This window comes from Echeneis naucrates, chromosome 4 (assembly GCF_900963305.1).
Source record: "Echeneis naucrates chromosome 4, fEcheNa1.1, whole genome shotgun sequence".
Lineage (NCBI taxonomy): Eukaryota > Metazoa > Chordata > Actinopteri > Carangiformes > Echeneidae > Echeneis > Echeneis naucrates.
In genome coordinates, this window is record NC_042514.1 from 6469525 (window position 1) to 6493496 (window position 23972).

Genomic DNA, 23972 nt, shown 5'->3' on the forward strand with positions numbered 1-23972 from the left:
TAAGGTCGTGGGGCTGAATCCAGCGCCCATGTTAAAGGTATTCTCCATGTTGGAAATTGTATCGAACGTTATGACATGAATGATATCAAGCTATTAAGTTGCTACTACAGTGCAAGTACAGCACCCTGATCTGATGGTCCATCATAGGTTTCATGCGTACCCAGATTGTCTGCTGCAGGGTAGAGTGAGATCAGACCACTTCTCTCTACTGAGTGGATGAGATGGATGCAGACCTCGGAGGTGGTCTGGTACGCCCTTTGGATGCTTTTTTTTTTTTTTTCGTTTTTTTTTTTTTTTTTAATTGCCCTGGAAACCGATGGCAGCACTGATAAGACGTGCTGGGGACGAAGTTGTGGTCAGGGTCAAAACGATGGAGCAGCTGGGGTGGGCGCGCTTTAAGTGATGTTCTCCAGGATGTAGAAGATGAGCTCCATCATAATGGGCTCCTCACCCCTCTTGCGCCCCCTGCTGTGTACGACGGGGATCAGCACGCTATCCAGGGCGTTGAGGTATTGCGCTGGGAGTGGCTGCCCATTACTCCCGGCCACAAATCCCACCTGAAATTACAGAACGATCACTAATTAGATTTAATATATTTATATATACATCAAGGAGGTTGATGGGAGTCATATGTTGCATGCACTCTTCCCCACACATGAAATTCTCCCTATTGCCTATAAAGGCAATTCAATATTGCATTTTCTACAGCATAAGAAATTCATATTCAAGAGTTCAATAAATGAAGCATTTTAAATAATTACTGAAAACCAATTAAAGTTAATTCCAAGAAAACATTTTTTAGACTTATTCAGCCAGATTTCGGTCTCAATTAGAAAATAGGCGCACGAGGGGATTCATCGGATGCTGGATGTTTTCTGACCTCTTGAGAATCAAACGTGACACGCAGGCCCAGTTTGGCCATCCCATCCTCTTTGAGCAGTTTGAGGTGTGGACACAGGGCCACGCAAAAGGCCCGGGCAATCCGCTCTGTGAGCCGGTTGTGTTCGGCAGAGTCTGTCCCTCCTCCCTTGGAAGGATCCCCCCTCTGCAGGAAGAAAACCTGTGCACAACACATCCACACAAAATGTCAGGAGACCGGTGGGGAGGGGCACACAAGTCCAAGTCCACATTTTCATCAGATCGGCACATGTACTTCTGTCCAGCGGATGATCTTCCCGTTTTCTTTGTATTCAGACTTCTGGAACATCTTCGTGCTGCTGATGGACTCCATGGATTTCCCATCTATGGGGCTGATAACTCTGACGGGCACAAACATGTAAATCAACAACATGTGGAACAACAGCTGACACAAAGTTGAAATTAAAATGATGTGTTCACTGAAATTAGGAGCAATGTAAATACATGTCAGATGTTTTCTCAGCCGTTTGAACATTTTCATGAATAGATTTTTATGTGTGATTGTTATATTGTTCTGTTTGAGGCGGATACGCTCACCCCTTGTTCACAGTGCATTTTTCCTCCGCCCATTGTACACAAACCAGCTCCTGGCTGTCTGATTGGTCCAGCCGTCCACAGGTGACAGTGTAATCTTTCATCTCCCGTAGCGACCGGCGGAGCTCAGCCATGGTTTCCACGGTGATCTGCACCATTAGCCCATCTGGGGAGAAGGGACAGCGATACAGGAGAAACACACAAACAGACACCAACAGGGGACACACACACACACAAACACACATGCTCGCATACATCAACATGTACACACGCTTTGACAAACAGTCTGTTAAAGTGTACACAGACACACACACACACACATACAAAAACCAACACACTCTGAATAAACCAGTTTGAAGGCTGGGATGTTGACATGCACTACTCAAACCATGTAAACAGGGAGGAAGCAGGAAGGTAAGTCAAGGTGAAGCTGACCTCCCTGTCTGAGTGGACGTCCTACCTTCCACAATGCTGGACTTGGCCAGGTACCCTGCAGATGCTTTCAGAGCACTACTGAATATAAAAAAGCATGATCCAGTTACTGTAACAAGAGAGAAAGACAGGAAGGAAGGAAGAAAAGACAAAACAATTTAACACTCTGATGGATCCAATCCATCAGGTTCAGCACACTGAAAAGCAGAAACTATCATGTAGCAACATCTAGAGTTTAATAAGGGGAAGTGCAGGGCTGACTGTATGCAGTTAAAGTTAATATTTACAAAGCTTTGTCTTCATTTATATATTCTTGTTTTAGTGAAGATTGAAGTTAGTGTCTTGTTAAAACAAACATATGAAATATGTTTATCATCATTTCATATGCCGCTCCTTGGATCCCGTTTTAATGTAATTACTGCCTCCAGGAACGCTGCAGTTTAGATTACATTTTTATGGGGGTGCACAATGTTTAGATGTACAGTATTTGTAATCACGCTGCGAATGATCACTCACATTTATCTAAAACACTTCAGATAAATTGATTTTAGACACAAAATAAAATTCAAGCCTCAAATTAATGGGTCGAGTCTAATGGTCTTTGGAGATGAACCAGTGAAAAGAAATGACCGAGTTTAGCTACAGCGCAGAGTCTAAGCATCAGCAGTCGATCAGGACTTCACCACTAAATGTCTGACTGTGCTCCATTACCGTTTGATCACAGGACATTACTCCAGGCTCTGATGTTATACCCCACCTTTGCGCGGCTGATTATGGATGCTGATGGCTTGGGTCTGGTACTGGCCACCTTCTCCTTGCACACAGATGAGGTGGGAGTCTGCGCTCTCATTGAAGCACGCCCCTATGGCCAGCACATGCTCGTTGGACTTATTGAGAGCCTTCATCAGCTGAAGCGAGACAAGTGAGCAGAGAATCGGAAGGTGGGGGGGTATGACGAACGATGGAAAGGATGTAACCAAAGCCAATAACCAGCGGGCATTTGAAAGAGTGGCGTTACCTCATTATACCCAGTGGTTGGTATCTTTATGCAGGTCCTCTGAGCTTCTAGGTCCACAGTGAGCCCCGGCACCATTGGAAGGCTGTAACGGTAATTTCTAAAGTCCTGGAAAAGGATGGGAGAAATTACATTAAACTTCCTGTTACTGTTGGTAAATGTGATTTGGCAACAGCACCAAAGAGAAGGTTGCAAAATATGTTGCTCACCACTAGTAGTCTCATGATGGTGTGACCTATTTCCCCAAACAAGGGCTTCCTAAAGCGCACACTGTACAGGGGGCACGGGTAGACTGCAAAAAGAGGAAGGCAGTGGGTAATGCGAGGTGAAGCTTGGAGCTTTACAGAAGCTGGATTTCGTGCTAACACCTGGCTCACATCTGTACTCAGCTCCCAGTCGCAGCATGAGGCGCAGGGGGAAAGCTTTAGCCCAGGCCACCTCTGCTCTGTGGACCAGCAGGCCGAAGAGGTAGGGCTGGTTTGGCAGAGGTAGACCTTGAAGGGACTGGAGAGTGGATTGAACATACAGGAAGCCTGCGTGCTCCTCGCTGCCCAAGAAGCTGCTGCCGAACAGGGAGAGCGACAGGTGCTTCACAACCTTCCCTGCAGAAATAAAGAGGGAAATTAAACGTGGGATTATGAAAGAGCAGGCGCAGAAGCACACGTGTGCGTCTTACTACGAGTTCAACCTGTGCCGGTGTCCCTGTAAAGCTGGATGAAGTGGCTGAAAATGTCTTTGGGGAAGCTTTTCTCCTCGGGCAGACACTGCAGCAGCACCACCACCTCCACCTGGCCCACAGCATGCATCCCCTTTGTCGTCACACACCAGCACTTCCTGTTCACGTCTGACACACAATCAAGGCACAACCTCAGGGGTCTACAAGGGCATTTTTCAAAGTGAAATGTGAAAACAGACACGTGCAACATGGGACTGTGACAGTAAGAGGCACAAAGGTGTGAGATTTCGGCTTTTTTTCCAGGCAGCGATAAGTGAAAATGAAATAAAAAGATGTACAGTTGACCAGCTTGACCATAGCAAGTAGGTTGGCATTGAGGACAAACACCAGGGGCTTGGGCCTGCCACTCTCCAGCTCCTGAATAAGGAACACCTCTGAGGGCTGCTCCTCCACAGTGTAATCTGAGGAGGAAAAAAAATCATGTAGCCATGTAGGAAATTTAATTACATAAAGCTGAGTAAATGGATTAATTATCATTGTCTACTCCCAGCGCTAAATAGGACGCAAGGACAAGCAGCTAATGTTCATTTCTAAACTGCTCTTTTTAACCACGCAAGATGACTCTGCATTATTATTTACATTAAAAGCACCAGGGAGTGGCAGTGACTCTTAAGTGGGAAGAATCAGCTTAGTTATACAATACAGGAACGCCTGGGGTTGCTGCACCGATACAGTCTCTAAAGGCATTTTGATGGAGGTGCAGCTTTGTGACGTCTGAAGCTCAGGGGGGCAATTATACAAACTGGTCTGGGGTGTTCTGAGTCACGATTTTCATTTACCCTGTAATCACCCTGGATCACTTTATAATATATAATACATGTTTTGACAGAATCTGAGAATGCAAATGTAACATGTCTACATCTTGCTGCCTGGCTGTAGAAATTTCACAAGAATCCTTTAAATGGTTTGAAAGTTGTTGTGGATGACAGATGTCTGGAATCACTGTTTAAACAGTGCAGACAAACTTAAAGGTGCCCATGAAGGTTATTTAGCCGTAATTGCTGCTGTCGATTCATATCTTTTGGCCTTTCTTTTGTCATTCCCAGACTGTCCTTCATCTAGTCTTTTCCTGCCTAATTTGCCCGAAACTCCCATCTGGCTCTGCGTCTCCTCTATAAACCCTGAGCATACCTCCAGACAAGAAAACGGCCAGCATCTGCGCAAAGCCATTTCTTTGCTAAATCTTTTGATTTAGATGCTCAAACTGGATTGCACTCCGGCTCACCTCCCTTCACTCCTGTGGAGGTGAGGATTGGAGGCAGGCCATCCAAAGGGATGAGGTTAGCAGAGTTGTTCACAAAAGCTGTGGTGCCCCAGCCATAAGGACCACAGGCCTCCTGGAAGAGGGAGACAGAGCAGTGGGTCCGGGTTGTTTGTGACATCAGTGCATGTGTGGTGTCACGTTCTGTGTGATCCTACATTGATTGATGTCCCATGAGGCCGCAGGGTTCTCCTGATCTGTGGTGAACCCATGGGGCTTTTGACCGGCCCACCCAGCGCTCGTCTCATCAGCGGCGAGAAAGCCGGCCCTCTGACGGGTGTGGTTGGAGCAGACTCTGACTGCTTATTGGTGAGCATTTCATCAGCAAACCACACCCTCCTTTTCCCCCTCGGAGGAGTCCCTGAGGAGAAAATGCCAGAATCAATTACGCTAAATTTCGTTTGAAATCTGTTAACTCTAACACGAGATAACAGCAGAGTTCTCACTTTTGATGAGAGTTGAGTGACAGGAAACACAAACTCGTCCCTCCTTTCCATCCAGATGTGTAAGTCTGAACTTTAGGCTGGAGCAAAGTGCACAAAATACCTGACAACACACACACACACACACACACACACACAACACACTAACAATCAGGTCCCTGTTTGCTTGGCAATATAAAAATTTAAACATGACATCTTTCCTCACCTTCCCACAAGCACGGCAGTGATGCCTCCTCTTTGTAAATGTAAACTTTACCCCACACTTCATGCAGACCTGAGCCTGAGCGTCAGGGACCCACACTGGTGCCACCTCCCCAAGGACACTTCTCCGATCCTTGGACAGGATACCAGCAGGGCTCAGCTGGCACTCATTGTCAGGATCCCCAGAGGAGGTGGCAGAAGACTCCCCCACAGCTCCCTCGCCACTGGCTGCCAAGACCTTGCTGGTGTTTGTCTCATCTCTTTCAGTCTCTTTGGCCGTCTTTGACTGACTCTGGAGCTCCCTGGACGCCCTCCCACATGCCTCCTCCTCTGAGTGAGCAAAAGGCGTTGCAGATGCCTCTGAGCTGCAGGGCTGCTCTTGCTGCTGCTGATCCAACCCGCTCTCCTCCAGCTCCTTCTCCTCAATCACAGAGTCCTCCTTTGACAAGAGAGCCTGGGGTTTGTTTTCCTCCTTCTCTGAGTCTTCCTCCGGCCACGCAGCTTCAGCAGGGCTCAGGACCAGCGGGCTGGAACAACTCTCCCCCCATGAGGAGATGCTGGTCACAGTGCAGCTGCCTTCCTCCAGCTGGGACGGTGAAGCAATTTTGGCGGGACGCTCAGATGCTTTCTGCTCGCCATCTGGGGCAAAAGTGGCTCTGACAGTTGCATCTGAAGCAGCTTTAGAGGGAGATTCTGGCCTGATCTGTCCGCAACCCAGCCTGGGTTTCGACACGTCCCCATCTTTGAGTACCAGCAGGCAGGGTCTGTTCAGCCAGTGATGCTTTGTGTCCTGAAGAGACGTATTGTCTCCTTCATCTGTTGCAAGAAGAACATGATAATACCATGAAAAATCAATGGCACTATCTTTCTTCCTGACAAGTGCCCACACAGACACACACTCATTAATAACATCTATTGACAATTAGGAGGAAAAGCTCTGTACATATGTGCTAAGTGGCCATTTAGCAGCATGTGTTAATGTACACCATTACCACTAACAGACCTGTTGGCTTTCAATCATCACTAAGGGCAGCATTGTGGTTGTCCTTGAGAGCTGTGACTGTGCTGATGGCAAAACAGAAAGTGAAGCTCCAGACTACTGATGCAGAACCACAGTTGTAGCTGCTGGTTCAGTATTAGCTCTGTGTGACATTTCATATTGTTTACCTTTATTTGTGTTCAAATGTGTTTTCTTCCCCTCCAATCATTGATCATTTTGTTCATACTCTAGGTAACAAACCACACAAGAAGAAGAAATGTATGATTAAAAAAAAAGAAGAAAAAAAAAGCACTAGATCCAAGTTATTGAGTGATAACCTGAAGGAGCTTCTGTCTGTCTGTAACCAGCCCATTCATAATGCCAACACCAGACTCTACACAAATGTAAATGATTGGCAGCACTTCCCTGACAGGATGGCCACAAAACACCCATTACTGTCCACCGGGCTCATCGCTATCAGTGAACCAGAAATAGTTATGACTCAGGACTGGAGAACTCAATAACAACCTGCAGCCCGATCAACCCACAGGACACATCAGATATTTGAATAGATTTCAGGAAAGAAGGCAAAATGACGGATGACGGAGAGAATCTGGTCCCATCTGAAAGAGAAAGGGTGAGACAACTTTTCCCGGTTAAGCTGCATTGCAGCTCCGCCAAGGAAGCCATCAAAATGGTGATAAATAAAATACCACAGTGTTGAAAATAAGGAAGAATAAACAAGAGGAAGGCGGACCGGGAGCTTCCCGCTGCGGCCGCGCGCGCGCTCGGCTCCCGGGACAGTGACGCATTAGACACACGTGCAAGTGTTTAATGCGCTCGCGGGCACCGAGGCCGGCGGCAATGCGACACCCGCCCCCCCCCCCCCTTCGCCCCCACAGCACCCCGTTACATGACGGCGGGCAGCACCGAGTCTGGACGTGCTCAGCTCGCCCGCACGCGCGCACGCGCGCACGCAGATGCGTTTCAGGTGATGCAGTGAAATGCTGTGTCAGCGGTTTCCTGTGATTAACACAGACCGAGCAGTATCATCATCATCATCAGCAGCAGCAGCAGCAGCATCCTGCAACATCGGAGAAAATAGTGGGGGGGGGGGGGGGGGGGGGCAGAAAGGGGCTTAAAAAATAATAATAATAATAATTTACCCCCACCCCCGTTGAGATCAATGCAGTCTTACCTTCCGTTATTGCCCCCAGCAGGCTCTCGTTCTCGTCGTCCCGGGCGGAGAAGAACTTCAGCATTTTTACCCGGTTACATCTGAGCGCCGAGGAAAAACGGATTCAAGCAGCAGTTTCTTGCTGACAAGAGGAGGATGGGATGATTTCGCCTCTCTCCCATCGCCCCCCACCACCTCCACCCCTCTTCTGTGTGATCCCCCTCCTCCCCTGTGCCTCTCTGCAGCTCTTTGAGGAAACTCAAGAGGTGTGCAGAAATGTCCCTCCCCTGTTTACCATCTACAAGCCAGAAAACAAAGCTAAGGTGCCGGACGTGGAAAAACCTTCCACACTACAAGAAACGTAATGTTTCACCATCAGTGTGGTAGATTATTTATCCTGGAAAAAACAAACATCTCCACACAGTATGACTTTGGATCAGAATCATTGCCAATAATCAGAATCTCCATTGACCACAACACCATCTAAAAATGTTAAAATCACTTTTATTTTGTTCCATAAAACAAAAAGAAATCCTAAGGTTGATTTTAACGAACACTGTGATCCTGACCATGACTGACAATGTGGTGAAGGGCTTTAACCGTTTCCCAAGAGGGAGTATTTCTTTTCTAGGCGCACAAGCCAGTCAGGGACATTCTGGCGTCATTGTGGAGTATAAAAGTCTCAGGTTTTGTTGGGATAGTGTCTGATATGTCTGGATAACTTAGACTTTAAAAACGCCGGACCAGCTCTCTCATCTCATTGCAGTCCATCCGGTCGCACGAAAAACTCAACGTGCGTCAGTTTGCCTCGTTCTTTGAGGCTTCGTCGAAATTCTCCACCAGATCTGAGAAAGGAAAGACATGATGTGAAGAAAAAAAAAGAAAAGAAAAAGAAATTATTTGATGTGATCTGCATGTGTTCGATAAAAAAAAAAAAAAAAAAAAAAAAAATATATATATATATATATATATATATATATATATATATATATATATATATATATATATATATATCTATCTCAGTGGAATTTGACCATACCTGGAACATCATCGTCTTCTTCCTCAATGTCTGCCGCCTTTGGAGCCTTGCTGTCAAGAGCTGAGAAGAAATGTTCAAAATAAAAACAGATTTATATTTATTTGGAATGTCAAGGTATGTGATATTTTCTTAAATATTAACTCAAACTATGGTCCATATTTTTCTTTAGAAAAAAGTTTTTCTGAGCTATTTATTCTGCCGTCTGTGTGACCAACGTCTTCTAAAGCTTATTCCTGTGTGTCATAAAGCTCCATGTTTTTTTTTTATTTTTGCACTTTTTTTTATTGTGAAAGTAAAATTAGTTTTGGTGCAACTGCAGCAAATGTGTAGTCATCCACTGTTGAAACTAGTTCCCATTAGAAATACTATTTAGCCCTCTTTGTTTTACCTGAAAATTACTGTGACCTAATTTTTAAACTTCTGCTGTTTTGTTTGGGTGGGAATGAGTGAGCCTGTGGCTGTGGCAGGCTGAAGAGTTTAAAAAAAAATATGAATTGTTACGTTGTTGGTGGTTGCATTCTCAAAAGGTTTGAAGGCAAAAAGAAAGAGTAACACAAGTGCTTTTTCTCAATGAACAACAACATACTGCAGACGTACTGCTATACTGCATTAAAGAAAAACATACTTCACAGATTACAGAGCGACGTTAGACCTCCCTTTCCTATTAGTCAGGGTGTCCAACAGATCGTCAATAAAACTGCACAGAAACACTTTTATAGAAAAAGGGAGAAAGTTTAAGAACTGTTGGAGAGACAGATACACAAAATGCTAAAACCACAAAGGAGGCGATGAACAGCTTCTCTTTCCTACAAGTTAAACACAGGACGTGACTCACCTTAACTCAAAAAGACAAAAAAATAAATAAACCACCTCCTTCACAGCAGTGACACGCTGACTTTCTAAAACTGATTTCTCAGTAGAACACTTTTTATATATATTCTTTTACCTGTTAACTGTGGACCTAACTTTTCACCCCCAGCGCCAACAAGCCCACCCACCTTGCCGGGGGAACTGTTCTGCCAGTTTGCGCAGGCTGCTCAGGCTGTCTGCTCCCAGCTGACTCAGGATGCCCGGCAGCATCTCTGTCAGCTGCTTGGTCTCAGCGTGGCCCGTGATGGCGAAGGTGTTGGCCGACAGAGAGGCCTGAACTTTGGGGTTGTTGAAGTGGATCACCGTTCCGTCGTCCTTGATCATGTTCACCTAAGGAAAGAGGGCCGCTCAGTTAACACTTACATGCGTCCTCCTGAACTTGGATTAGTGTTTGAGATTTCCTAACATACAGCCAATTCATTCCAATCTACCTCCTCAATTCCAGCAATGTTGTTCACAGCCAACTTCTTTAAGGAACTCTGAAGCTTTTTGTCGTCGGCAGTTGCAGTTCGGTGAACCACCTTCTTCTTTCTGCGTGCAGAGCCCTGAAACCAATGTGCAGAGAGGACTCAGACAGCACCAGGAACAAAACAGTTTGTTCATTTAATGATAAAATAATTCCCCAGAAGCCTTTTTTTTTATCTGACCAACAGCCCAAAAAGAAACATTCAAAGCATGCAAAAAAGTACTACACTGTGATCTCACTAAGACACTGTGATCAGATCATTTACATGAAACATCAAGCTCATTGTAGAGTAACAGGCAGAAGTGCTATTTGAAAAAGTTGAATTTTAGCCGTAAATAGAGCAGGAGAAAACTTTTTACATCTACTGAATGAGATTAAAGGATTAAACAGGTCTGAATAGCAAACACAAAAATCCCCCATCACTGTTTAACTTGGAATAATCAAAAATGTACCCTATTTTTCAGACACTGTATTTATTTTGCTGAACTGAAAAGCGTTGCAACACCACAATAATCCACATGTACTGTGTGTGTGTGGGGGAGGAAACTGTAGTCAAGCATGGTGTCAATGCATTGATTGAATGGGAATCTGTCTCATGTTTTCTTTATCTGCCAATAACATCCCACCTCAGTTAACATTACTTCTCATTCTGAAACAAAGTGGAAGGACTTCCTGGGTACCAACCCACCTTTCCTCCTATTCGGACCTGGGCTTGAAGTTTTGCCAGTTTCTCCTGGTTCATGTTCTCACCTACAGCGTGACAAACAGATGATGGAGCTGATGTTGATGGAAGGTAATATAAAGACATGTGTAAGTAGATAAACAATAGAAATCCAGAAAAAAGAAAAGAAAACCAAAAAAAATAAAAAATCCATGATGCTGTTTTTTGGATCAGAGCTGCAACAACATCAGCTGCTGCAGACACACAATGTGAGTCAATGCAACACAACAAGAAAATGCGTTGCTTTTTGGTTTTTTTTAACGAGACACAACAACAGGAGAGAAGAAGAGGAGACCAGCTGCAACTTGTCGCATCAACCTGGTCTGTGCGTGTGTGTGTGTGTGTGTGTGTGTGTGTCGCTGCTGCAGAGATACAAACACAACACAAGGGCCTGACAGACCGAACGCACACATAGACACACACAGTCTCCGATCAATGCATGCAGGGACACACGCACACTCGCAGACACCGAGCACGGCGCACCAGCCAACAAATTTCATTGCAAACCTGCTCAGACGTCCAAACACACATGCGCCGCCGAAAGATGGAGGTTATGAGGAAGAGATGACGTCACACTCCATATGGGATAATTTCCCTCTCCTTCTTCTTCTTCTTCTTCTTCTTCTTCGTCTTTTTCTTCTTCTTCTTCCTGTTGTTTTACGGCGGTTGGCATCTATCCTAATGGTGCATTACCGCCACCTTCTGCTCCGGAGTGTGGGTCAGACTGTGAGATTACATTCTTGCTCCCCAAAAAGAAAAAGCACAAAAAAAAAAAAAAAACCTGCATTCACACACACCCACCTATACTCTCATTCACGCATACTCTTCATCTACTCCCCATCATACACCCCATTCTTATTCTACTCATTTGTGTTCGTGGAGGCCACATCTTTAACCACTACGCTACCATGCCGCTCAAGTTACACTTTCATCACTTAACCTAGGTTACATTTACATTACATTTACATTCACCTAGGGGTGCCTACACCTGGAATCAAACCCCGCTCTTCTTGGTGTGGGGTGGCAGTTCAAACGGCAGAAAAAAAATCCTCCATCTGTATTTTTCATTTATATCCCGAAGTGGGAAACAAAAAATTTTTATATTTTTTAAACTATTTTTTTTTTATTATAAATATGATAGATATCTACTTTATTTGTCCTGAGGGAAATTTACATGCATCACTCATAAAACAGAGATACAGAGACATGCTGCCTCACTTTTACACTGCAATGTGCTTTATTTCCCAACATGACAGAGAAACAGCTTGTTTTTGTAGCGATTAGATGATAAAAGTTTTACAAACACAAAACAGGCTCAGCAATGGGGAGCTGTATTGAACTGTATGTCGATACTTGTGGCACATGAGACATTGTGCTAAAACAGCTGGTTAATGTCCACACAGCTCCACTTTAGGGGATCCGACTCCGGGTCTTCTGTCCTGAGTCTCTTGTTCACTTGTCCCATGGCTGCTGTGCTTTATCCCTTTAAGCAGGTGGGCTTGTGGGTAATGTGTGACGTGGTCAGCACGTAGCTATGTTGCGTTGCGTGTTTGTCCCTCTCTCCGATGAACCGTGTGAGAAGTGAGTGTAACTGTAGCCGCTGTAAGCTTTATAGTCAGTGGGATCAAACTGTGTTGTGATGTTTGAATAAAGCCGGTCCATGTGTTCACCTGCTCCACCTTTCCTCTTCTGTGTGTGCTAGTTACCATGGTTACCAGCGTCAACGAGCCAAGCTAAGGTGAAACAGACTTAGCTTTATAGCTAGCTACACTAGCATTAGCTGAGCTAGCTAAAAGTGCGGAGCCGCGACTCTAACTCTCTAATTCTTGCCGTCATCCTGAATCTATGAGAAGAAGTACAATGATAAAAGGAGGCAGAGGAGGAACTACACGTGGAGCACATTAATCAAGGTGAATAACAGAGACAGCAACACAAGGTAACACACAGCAGAGACCAGACCCCCCGGAGTTTGAGACTGTTTATTATGTCCATATAAAATATGTTTTGTACAGACTACAGACTAGAGACCGGACCAGAGGTCTCCAAATCCGGTCCTGGATGTTTCCTGATTCAAATGAGTGACTCCTGATCAGACTTCAGCAGAGCTTGATGACGAGCTGATCATTTGAATCAGGTGTGTTGAAGCAGGAAACATCTAAAACATGCAGGACAGTGGCCCTCCAGGACCGGAGCTGGAGACCTCTGGACCGGACCGAACCCCTCCAAGACCGGACCGAATTGCTCCAGGACCGGAGCTGGAGATGGACCGGACCAAACCACTCCAGGACCCAAGCTGGAGACCTCTGGACAGGACCGAACCACTCCAGGACCGGAGCTGAAGCTGGACTGGACCGAACCACTCCAGAACCGGAGCTGGAGACCTCTGGACCGGACTGAACCACTCCAGAGATCCCTCCAAAGACCGGTTCTAGTAGGGCCTCTTTATGGTATTTTTGAGCTATAAACATGTCTGTAGCCGAATCGCATCAGTATAATGACAGTAAAGCTACTTTCCTTTCCTGTATTCCTGAGGTATTTTCTTTATATATATATATATATATATATATATACTTTAGAACTTTTTCAAGAAAAAAAATACTTTCACTTAAGAAATATTTTGCCAAAGCTACTTTTACTTGTATTGGAATAATATTTGACAAGGAGTATCTGTACTTTTACTCAAGTAGTGAAGTTGTGTACTCTGTCCACCTCTGATCAGCGATAGCATTCAATGAACTGGAATGTTTTTCAATTTCATCTTAATACACAGTTTGACCCAGAGATATAAAGACAGAAAAATAAACATTACATCTCTCTGTAATATAGATAGATCGACAGACAGAGATTTGATAATATCTGTATATTACAATTTTAACAACAATTCAATAATTACTTTACCAAACAGATGAAACACATGTGGAGGCTTCACTGTGTTTGTGAGCAGCTGCTGACAGTGACAGTTAATGGGAGCAGCCAAATGCATATCTCAGCAGGATTAACAGTAAAAGACACTGAAATTCATCACAGTATTAACAGACTGGTTTATGGGGATCTAGTTACAGAAGCAAAATGACAAAAGACTCTCCACAAACAATTGCAAATTATTTCATTCCAACAGAGTTGTCTGCAGCTTCACAGCCCTATTTTTTTTTTTTCCATTGTCAGGTGATCTCAGGTCAGAACCATCCAGACCAGGGTTCAGGTGATCGATTTGATTGTTTGAGATGGACCAGAACCCAAGTTGTTTGTCTCCACAGAGCTGCCAAGCGTGTTGAAACGCCACCTCTGTAGGTTGTAAAACCTGGAAGGCCAGCAGCAGTGGAGCAGCACGAAGAGTTTCCTCAGAACAGCCATCCTCAGCAGAATGTAGACCCACGGGTCCAGGATCTGGTTCCACGTCGCCATACGTACCACGAGCAAGAGAGTGGGAGCGGCAGGTTCATCCTTGATTCTGGTGCTAAGAATGGTGATATGGATCTGGCAGAGCAGTCGTAAGATAATGGACATAATGTCTAAGTCATTTATTGGTTCAATAGAAATGATGTTTAAAGAGGTAATGTTTCAGTAGGTGCAGAAATCCAGTAATATGTAGGCTTAGTTACGGTTAGTTATGTTAACACTTCATCCTCTCCTGCCCAACTAAGGCTAGACTGGACTTTACAGCGACAAAATGAAGCCCTAATATAAATCGCCACGCTCAGTTTGCTGGTTATTTGTTCCAGCAGAAGAAATGCTAGAAATAGAAGCGTAGCAGGAGTCAACAATGCTGTTGCTTTTCACTGTTGGAGAAATTCTTACACATGGCACCTTCAATAGAAAAATAACAAGCTAAATAGAACTTGTTAGATGAATTCGAAACTATTATTTTTTTACTGAATAATTTGACTTAATTGCTTAATTGAAGTCTTAATTGTGTTGCCCCGTGCTTTTGTAGGAAATGCAAATTTTTTTTTAGAATAGTCTTTTTGTTCGGCAGAAGAAAGCAGCAATTATGTCATCCAGCTTGTCTTCTGGAGACGTATGGTGCCTGAGTTGTCTCATAAGCAAAAGAGTCAGTCTCTCCCACAGATATGAAGTCATTCAATGCAATTTTATGTTTCACAACACATACGTGTGTTTTGGTTTTAGTTGCTTATGTTGGACATGAATTTTAAGACCATGTTGTCAACATTTACTAAAGAGTTTTTTCATTAATGCTTTATTTTGAACATGGATCTGGTGTATTTTTTAGGTTAGGGTTAGGGTTAACCCTAACCCTAGGAGTGTATCTAAAAAAACCCACTTTGCAAACATGCCAACCCTCACTGCATATCCAGAATTTCAAAAGCATGGTTACACATTTCCTCTGTGCTGTAAACACTACAGTGTTTGGTTATAAAAGAAAATGTTCTTAAATCAACTATTTTCAGAAAACCAGAAAAAACTTTATCTCAAATATAATCAGTGTTTCTGCCATTTGACTCAAGGAACTTGATGAGCCGTAATAAGGGGGCTATGAAGTGACCAAGTCACAGAAAGCACATTTGAGGGGCTTCAAACACATGTACTATTCAGCCAAAATAATGTGGATATTTTGAAGGGTGTGCTCTCTGGGTCAGCGCATACTGCAATTTTCTAGGCATGCAGAAGAAAGGCTACACTGTTTAAGTGATAAGAGCTCCAGAAGGACTGAATAGCAGCATTATTTCTTTCAAAGTAATTTCTGACTTATTTTTTCATCCTACATCAAAAATGAGGGGACTTACCAGGTTTAAGTCTCATTCACTGTTGGGTCTGTTGGGTCTCTTTAAATAAATTTATAAAGAGTTTGGTCTAGACCTGCTCTATATGTAAAGTGCCTTGATGTAACTTTGTTATGATTTGGCGCTATACAAATAAATCTGATTTGATTTGATTTGATTCAAAAACCAACATCACTGCACTGACAAATTGAGATCAGCTGGAAAAACGAAGGGATTGAAATGCATTTCCAACTCAATTTCATGGTTTCTGTAGTGTTCGCATGTCCTCTGTCATTAAAGGGGTTGAAGATTAATTCTTACCAGTAATGGGCCCCAGCAGATGCAGGACACCAACATGATGGCCAGGAGCTGGCAGATCATCTCTATGTGGTAAGGTGTGCCTCTGCACTGATGCTTGCGGCGCAGTCTGGCCTGCAGCAGAGCAAAACTTGTCAGGGTGTTGCATACAATGGAGATGAGCAGGGCCATCAGCCCCAGGACAGAGAATAGCAGGGGCAGGAACACCTCCAGCCAATCTTTGTGTTCCTCCAGGTGGAAAAAGCAAAAGCTTCTGGAGCTCTGAACCCTGTAAGGCTTCTGCAGCAGCACAGGGAGCACAGCCACCAGGGCGGCGAGCAGCCAGGTGAGACCCAGCAGCTTTCTCATATGGTGGGGAGCTAACACAGTGGAGTGGAAGATGGGCCTGGTGACCCCGAGGCAGCGCTCCACTGCCATGGCACTTCCAAGGAACAAGGGGCTCAGACCAAAGAACACCATGCACACGCCGAAAATGCAGCACACTATGTGGTGAGGGTCAAATGTCTCCCATTTCTTCTGAGAGCTGTAGACAAAAATCACCAGGGAGCCATTGATGAGGTGACCCAGCAGGTCTGTGACCACCAGGCTGCTGGCAAACAACAGGAAGGATGCCCTGGACTTGGTCCGCAGGTGTTTGAAAGATTTGACCAGGATGAAGAGGGCGAGGCTGTTGGAGAAGATTCCCACCGTCATGGAAATGATGGAGGCAGTGATGGTCTGATTGATGTCCCTCTGGCTGCAGCTGCTGTTGTTGGGTCTGATCTCTGACCTGCAGCCTGAAACTGAGCTCTCATTGGTTGACATGTTGGAGATGAAATCTGAAATAGGTAAAAGGAGAACAGTCTTATCATTTCTTCCAAAATACTGTTTTTGTAAAAAAAAAAAAAAAAACATCCGGAGAACACTTTTAAATCAAACTTTAAAAACTTCGACCAAAAGTCATAGCTTCTTTGATTCTACTTCATAATAACGTGATTAAAAGGCAGCTCATTCACTTTGAGATGATGACACATAATGTCCGTCATAGTTGGAGCATAAAGCTGTAAAAAAAAAAAGACACTCGGGAGATGTACTATGAAAAAAGAATATCTGGTCAAAAGCTGGTACTTCAGCTTTGGTCTCCTCTCACCCGCATCGCCATAAGTCAGCAGCTCACCTCGCTCTCCGGCTTTCCTGATGGTCAGTAAAAACAAAGTGACAGTGTAAATGACAGTCAATGTCCCAGCACGGCTCCCCTCAGTCCTGCCGAGCCGCTGCGCTCCGTCTGCGCTCAGCTGGACTTTGGTGAGAGGCGGACCAGCCTTAGTCTGTTCAAATCAAAGCCCTCTCAGTGGCTGCACACATCTGTCGCATCCTCCCTTCAAATCCAAAGTAGCGAGGGAGTTGACTACTGGCCAACTTTTCTTTTTTTTTTTTTGCCATATTATAGTCCTGATGCCAATTCACGTAATTACGCACGATTGTGAAACGTCAATATTAATTAATATAAATTAATAAAAAATAATAAGAAATAATAATTAAATAATATCAATAATATTAAAATGCCTATTGTTGTTTATCGCTGTATTTCCAAAATTTCACGTCTGAGAAGCACTAAGTCACGTTTAGTGTCTGTTGTTTGAGCGTACTGCTGCTTGTGTTTGCACAACAGAAGCAGGTTATCGACTTCCTACAGTGCAAGAAGTACTAAGTATTTCAGTGAGTGCATTAGAATATACCCTGAGGTTATTTTCTTTAAATTGTGTCATATTAGAAATCCAAATGAGTTTTTGTTTTGTTTGTTTTGTTTGTTTGTTTTTTGCAAAAAAAAGCACAATTTTCGGATTTACAAAACGCTGTTTCCAGCAGCAGACATGATAATATTTTGAAAAGGAGCCTTTCTGCTTCTTTTGGTTAGATAGATCATTGGGTTGTTTCGCCTTTTATTGAGATGATCACACCTTCAGTTTTTTTCTCTTGGCAGTTGGTTTAATAGCCTCGGGCTGCTCAGCCACAGTGGTAAGAAAGGCTAGGGGCCCAGGCATGCTCCATTTCACAAACAGATGCTAGTTTCATCAGTTCATTAGCTGCTGATGGAATTTATTTTCAAAATAAAGTGTGTTTCATGCATTTTTTTCATTTTTTTCCCATCAACTGCCTGTTTTATTCTGATTTCAGAAAAATTGCTGAAAAGGTTTTTAAATAAACTGTGACCTGAACGTTGCTGTCTGGAGACCAACAGGCTGGAGGTGTTGCAGGGATTCCTACAATTATCAAATCAACAAACACCATTTCAACCTTTTGTTCAGGCTGCTATGTGAAATGATTAGTGGTCAGTGATAGGAAAAGAAAACTTGATAAATAATAAGTTCAGCAACAGTTTTCCGACACAAGAGATTCTGCTTGCCTCCATCAGGTTGAGGGGTGAAACTAAAGGTGATAAGCTGATAATGGTAATGTATTTTATGTTTTGTAACTGATGGCAGCTTGCACAGTGTTCGTAGAAGAGTGTCTGCAAAATCTGGCTCTCTCAAGTCTCAAGTTTTGGTGACGATTGAAGGAGAAGCTCAGATTCATGCAAGTTTAAGCCTCAATCATGCTGAGACTCAGATGAAGAGAGTGTGGTGACCAAAATGAGAGACAAGCAGACACATCAGAAAGGTCAGTGTAGTTAGCATCTTTAATTTTTTCTTATGCAGTCTGTTATCTTGTAACTGACAAAGCTGACCAAGTGCTAATGAGCACCCAAGCTCCCTGTTCTGGCAAGGGTTTTTGTTTTATTATCATTTCCTTTCATCCTTTAATGTTCTCAAGTACATCTGAAGCTAAATTACACAATTTAATACTGACTGACTGATAAAATAACTGTCACAGTGATCCACAGCAGCAGAAAAAAGGGAGAGCAGTCAGAGGAGAATTAATGAAGGAGCCGAAGTAAGGAGAGTTTCTTGAAGAAAACCAGCTTCTCAGTTCTCATGACCTTAAACTGAGGGCACAGATCCACACCAGACTTGACGCACACAGCCAAGACATCACTGGAGGAGCCTAAGCCCACTGAAGCTCTGTGGAGAGACCTGAAGAAGGCAGTTCAGATGCTTTCAATAAAATCGAATCTAGATGGAGAAGATCTGAACAGGATAAACTGCTCTAATCCATCTGGTTGTGACTCACCAAAGAAGACTCAGAGCTGTAACTGCTGCAGTTGAAAAAAAGGATTCTACAAAGAAAGAAGAGGAGCTCTCAGCTCTCAAGTTTTTAGAAATTTTCTAAGGATTTTTGCTGTTGTAATCTGACAAATTCTTTCTCAAACATTCACTTTATAAAAAGTTATGAATTTCCATGAGAAATTTCCAAATAAATTCATTCATTCATTCATTCATCTTCTACTGCTTGTCCATTTCCAGGTCGTAGGGGGGCTGGAGCCAATCCCAGTTCACACTGGGCAAGGGCAGGGTCACCCGGGTCCAGGTCACCTATCCATCGCTCAGATTTTTTCCACGACACACAAACTCACATATCTGCTTCATATCTATCCCTGTTTTTGGGAAGTTCTAGTTAAACAGAAGAATAAATTTCACTCTGGGGTTTTTGAGTAAACCCAACTATCTGTTTGCAGTAATTGTTCACACACTCTTAAAGGTTTGGTGCTCCTGCTTTGGGCCTTTAGGTGACAATTCATAGTTTTCATGTGACGTCACGCCACTCTGGGAACGCCTCCTGGAGGGCAAAGAACGTTACTTTCTCTGCCTGTCTGCTGCCGCCAGCTATTTTTTTTTGTAACCCTGTTATTATTTTGGGTTAAAAGAAGAGTCATTATTTTGAAATGGGTTTGTCACTTTGAACTATACAAGAAAATATATACTGTGAAGAGTTATTGTTTTGTGTCTTTGGATATATTGACATCTTTTAGTGAAAAGAAATGGGAGTATTTACTTTTATTACATGCTTGAGATTACTAAAGAAGTATTTACAAAACTGTAGTGTGATATTTACCTGTGGGTTTATTTTTTATACTTCTGGGTTTTATATTTAAGTATTTCTGTGATGGTTTTCGTTTCCAACTGATATTTGGCTGTCGAAGAAGAGGGAGAGCCAATCAGAGTGTCAGGAGAAGGTCATGTGACAGGGAGAGAGACAGGAAAACAATTGAGTGGGATGGCGGGAAGGTAATGAAGCGGAAACATGGCGGTGATTTTTAAAGAAAGAAAAACGACAAACGGTTTTGTACTGAACAATCTTATAGTCAACAGTGTGTAACCTACAGCTGAGAAGACTTCAAGAATAAACTGTGGAGTGCCGGAATTCGTCGGAAAGATATATCGTTTTTGAGTCATTCTACAGTGAGTGTTTGTGTTTGTAGTTAGTTAGCGAAGCTAGCTACATCGTCCCAGACTGGCCAACAGTGTTAGCATAGCTGGCTAGTTAGCCACAGCAAGCCAGTACGACATTGTTGCTAAACCAGCAAGCAAGTTTTAGAGGAGAGAGAGAGGTTCCTTCACATCAGGTGACTGATTTCAGAGACTTATTCAGTCCTGTAGAAGACACTGGAGCGAAGTCTGGAAACTTAGACTCGTCATCGGAGCATCACGTCTTCATCCTGGAACTGTTTGGAATCTACTAAAGAAAGTAACTTCCTCCTGAACTGTGAGTAACTATCCCTGCCAAGGACGCAATCTACTGGAAACTTGCAGTTTATCTTACATCTTTTATTTTATTCCTTAGAGATATGATCTACATATTCACGGCTTGAAACTGTTTGAAAAATTGACAGGCTTGCATTGTTGTTCTCTGGCGTAAGCTGCCAGTTTTTTTTGTTGTTTTTTTTTGCCCTCCAGTTGTCAGCGCGAGTCATGTGACTGAAAACTATGACGTGTCTGATTACTCAAACAAGCAGGGAGACATTCTCCATGCCCCCTCAATCACAACAAGGAGCATTAACAGAGTGCAGTCAATGACCCCACCTCTTCACTCTCACAGACTCCTGGGCCATCATATAGATGGCCACCGTGTCGTGACCTCTGCCCAGTGCTTGGAGTAGCCTCATCAAACACTTCCTGTGAACTAGCTGGCTTGTCAGGCAGCTGAGGCTGAAAACCTCTCAACTGCACATCCCGATCATCCTGAACACAGTATATCTGCAATTAGCATGAAGAAATACAGCTGAACTAGATGTTGTTTTACTTTATTTTTCATATAAAAGGTTTATTCTGTTACCATCACAGTCACTATCTAAAACTGTCCCATCCATATTATCCATCCCTGTGTGTGTGGCATTTTCTTCAGATAAAAGTTCAAGTGAAGTTTAGGAACTCTGAAATATGTATTCTTAGATTCTTAGATTCGGTTATTGCCCTTCCCTGGGGGTGACCTAAAAGTTAAATACATTCTGACCTACTTCTGCCATCCAAAAACAAATTTCCTCCTGCGCAACACAAGTTGTTTCAAGAGCCTGCTTCACTCTTTTTTGACATGTTCTTTCACAAATTATAGCAAAGTGAAAAGAAGCATTTGCAGGGTCAAATAGAAACTTAATCTATTCTCGTTCAAACCTCTGGATAAGTTCTACAAAAACGTGGATCTGTGATTGTCACGTTGTCGTCATAGTCAAATTATTTCCTGTTCAAATCAAATCAAAGTATTTCCTGTTTCACAGAAAGCCCTCAAAGACATTTCCCCCAACTAAGGAGCACATCAGCTTCTGTAATACTCATACGTCTGGTACGTAGTGTTTATGTCCAAACGCCCTGTGAAGCCTCTTCAGTCCTGACCTACAAGCTTCTGTCTCAACCTCCTCAGTATACAGAGGAGAGCTGATTGTTAGCAAGGGATTATACTGTGCTATCCACCGTATCTCAAGGGTGACAGAAAAATCACCATGAAGAAGAAATCTTAGAGAAAAAAATCTGAGTTCATTTCTATTTAATGTGCTTTGTGTCTCAGGAAGAAATAAACAGATTTTTAAAAAAATCACTGAAATTATAATTTTGAAAGAAGAAGGGGAAAAAAAAGAAAACCAAACAGAATCAACTGAGTGTCTAAGTCTGTTACTGTACTGTTCAAACAGGATGTCCTGCCCTGTCAAAGTGGTGATGAAACTTTCTCCTTAAGTTTTCTCATCCGGCCTAATGGTCACAAATCTTCCAACAAGGTGACTCTTGATGAAATTTTCTCCGTGGTGACATTACACCTTCAGGTGTTGTGTCACAGTATCTGTGTGCTGTAATGATCGGCAGAGGGGCAGATGGTACTGATGCACAGCAAGCACAGCCACGGAAGTGCAATCACATTCTTTTGTTGACTGCTTCAAATGGGGGCTGCTGGAATAGACCAACTGCACACAAGGGTACAGGAGGCAGAAGTATATTGAACGAGATGGGAAAATAACCCACAATACAGACTTTTTGGCAGCGGCAGCACTTCCATCTCCAAGTCTCTGTCTAATGACAAAAATACTCATGTGCCAGCATTCACAGGTAAGAAAAAGTTCTGTTCTCGCTCACCTCGTCTCCCTTCCTTCATTTTTTTTTCTCTCATTCAGTGCCTGACAAAAACACTTTCCTTCCTTTCGGAAAATTATGAGTCGGTGCAATGAGAGGAATTGGTTGCAAAAATTGTCAAAAACATTTTGTTCAAGGAAAGAAGGAACAGAGAAAATCCTTGCTGAACTGGATTTGGGTTGGGTTGGCCTTGTGCTTTTATCACCTCCAGTCATCACCCTCAGCTGGTCAAATGTTTCACATTTCCCCAACGCAGCTTGATCGAACTGTGCCAGGACATGACAAAGTATCATGACGGTTGAATTTTCTGACAGTAACAGCTGAGAATTAGGAGACAGTTGTCAGTGCCTTCCCACCTCCCTGATGACCAAGTCATATACATCAAAGTGGAAATCAGAGAAACTAGAGGGAGTATTGTTTTGTAACAGTTTCATTAATTAATCTGATTAAACATGACATTTATATAAAAAAAAGCTTGGATAAGAGGTATGTTCGTGCTATAGGGGTTTTTGTGGAGTTGCCACATCTTTTCTGTGAAAGTTGTAGAATCAACACACAAAAGACAGCTTCAGTCCTTTAGTCTGAGAGAAAACAGACCAAAGCAGAGCATTTCATCATATTATGTTGGGCTTATGTGATTGAAATACTAAGATTTCTTATACTGACCTTAGCTCCTCAGCAGCAGTGATTCAAGACAAAAGACAAGAAATAAAAAGTCCAACAGCTACAACACAAGGAAGCAGAAAAATGCAGCATGTCAAGCAAAGGTTTATATGGATGTCCAACCAAAAGAAATTTATTGCGCGCCATCAGAATTAGTTTTTATCCATTATACCAGTATAGATGAAGTTCACCAATAGAAAGATCTAGTTGGCTATATGCTGTGGCCCAAAGCGTATCCTGCTCTGCTACGTCCCTGTTAAATCTGACTCGGACCTCAGACTCAGATGTGTGTCAAACACCCCATCTTTATCTCCTCTGACATTTACTGTAAACTCCTTTAACCTTAACATTTGTCAAATAAAGGTTAAAAAAAAAAAGGCCTTAAAGATAATGTTGTGCAGACATGGATCCAAAAATATGAGTGTGAAAGAATGTAAAATAAAGCAGAAACGTATATACAAAACCATTTCATGGCTTTGTAGTCACTTTTCGCTTTTTACCTGTTTTCCATTTTCTATCTCCGGCTCCACTCGGTGTTGTCGGGTCGTTGTTTTCTTGTTTCTGTCCTTCTGTTTATGTTATCATTTCTGTTTCCTTCTGTTTGTATCTGTATCTGTTACCCGGGAGTTGAGTCTTGTTATCTGAATTTTGACTTCCCGTCTGGCCTTTCTGTCAACCTGCCTCCCTGTTGGTTCACTGGTTGTATCAAAAGCAACTTTGATACAGGCACAGCACTGTAGTTTAGCAATGCAAGCAAAACAAACAAGAAAAACCAAAAATAAAAATTAACAATGAGTGGAATTCATTCTCTTCAGGAGGTGTAACAGCTGCATCATCACTCAATTGTTAATCCATTGTCAAGTTTGGTTTTTCAGGCTTGGAGTTTTTAATTAACAGGGAAAATAAACAAAAGTTATTTATTTATTTATTTAAAGTGTTCCAAATTTATCAGGAAGTAAAATGTCAACCTGACAAATCTCAACATTTATGTCGAAGCACGGT

At 43.0% G+C, this 23972-nt stretch overlaps 3 protein-coding genes across 5 annotated transcripts; all 3 read right to left on the minus strand.

Moving 5' to 3' along the window:
* Positions 1 to 283: 283 nt before the first annotated feature.
* Positions 284 to 7781, minus strand: zfyve9b (zinc finger, FYVE domain containing 9b). Its single transcript, XM_029500088.1, has 15 exons — positions 7718 to 7781; positions 5601 to 6356; positions 5055 to 5257; positions 4861 to 4972; positions 3914 to 4036; positions 3588 to 3743; positions 3277 to 3501; positions 3109 to 3191; positions 2903 to 3007; positions 2642 to 2792; positions 1913 to 1993; positions 1456 to 1618; positions 1154 to 1259; positions 881 to 1060; positions 284 to 557 (listed from the first exon to the last, which is right to left on the minus strand). Exons 1-15 carry the CDS (start codon positions 7779 to 7781, stop codon positions 396 to 398), a joined length of 2670 nt encoding a protein of 889 aa, XP_029355948.1. The 3' UTR covers positions 284 to 395.
* A 399-nt stretch (positions 7782 to 8180) lies between these two features.
* btf3l4 (basic transcription factor 3-like 4) lies at positions 8181 to 11431 on the minus strand. Its single transcript, XM_029500300.1, has 6 exons — positions 11300 to 11431; positions 10760 to 10821; positions 10037 to 10150; positions 9734 to 9935; positions 8736 to 8795; positions 8181 to 8541 (listed from the first exon to the last, which is right to left on the minus strand). Exons 2-6 carry the CDS (start codon positions 10811 to 10813, stop codon positions 8495 to 8497), a joined length of 477 nt encoding a protein of 158 aa, XP_029356160.1. The 5' UTR covers positions 10814 to 10821; positions 11300 to 11431; the 3' UTR covers positions 8181 to 8494.
* A 1455-nt stretch (positions 11432 to 12886) lies between these two features.
* ptgfr (prostaglandin F receptor (FP)) lies at positions 12887 to 23582 on the minus strand. 3 transcript variants are annotated; one of them, XM_029500963.1, is made up of 4 exons: positions 23471 to 23573; positions 22974 to 23031; positions 15835 to 16649; positions 12887 to 14269 (listed from the first exon to the last, which is right to left on the minus strand). In XM_029500963.1, exons 3-4 carry the CDS (start codon positions 16633 to 16635, stop codon positions 13991 to 13993), a joined length of 1080 nt encoding a protein of 359 aa, XP_029356823.1. In that variant the 5' UTR covers positions 16636 to 16649; positions 22974 to 23031; positions 23471 to 23573; the 3' UTR covers positions 12887 to 13990. The 3 variants fall into 3 exon arrangements, with proteins under 3 accessions (XP_029356823.1, XP_029356822.1, XP_029356824.1); XM_029500962.1 differs by lacking the exon at positions 22974 to 23031 and having other exon boundaries at positions 23471 to 23582; XM_029500964.1 differs by lacking the exons at positions 22974 to 23031; positions 23471 to 23573 and adding an exon at positions 16988 to 17184.
* Positions 23583 to 23972: the final 390 nt, after the last annotated feature.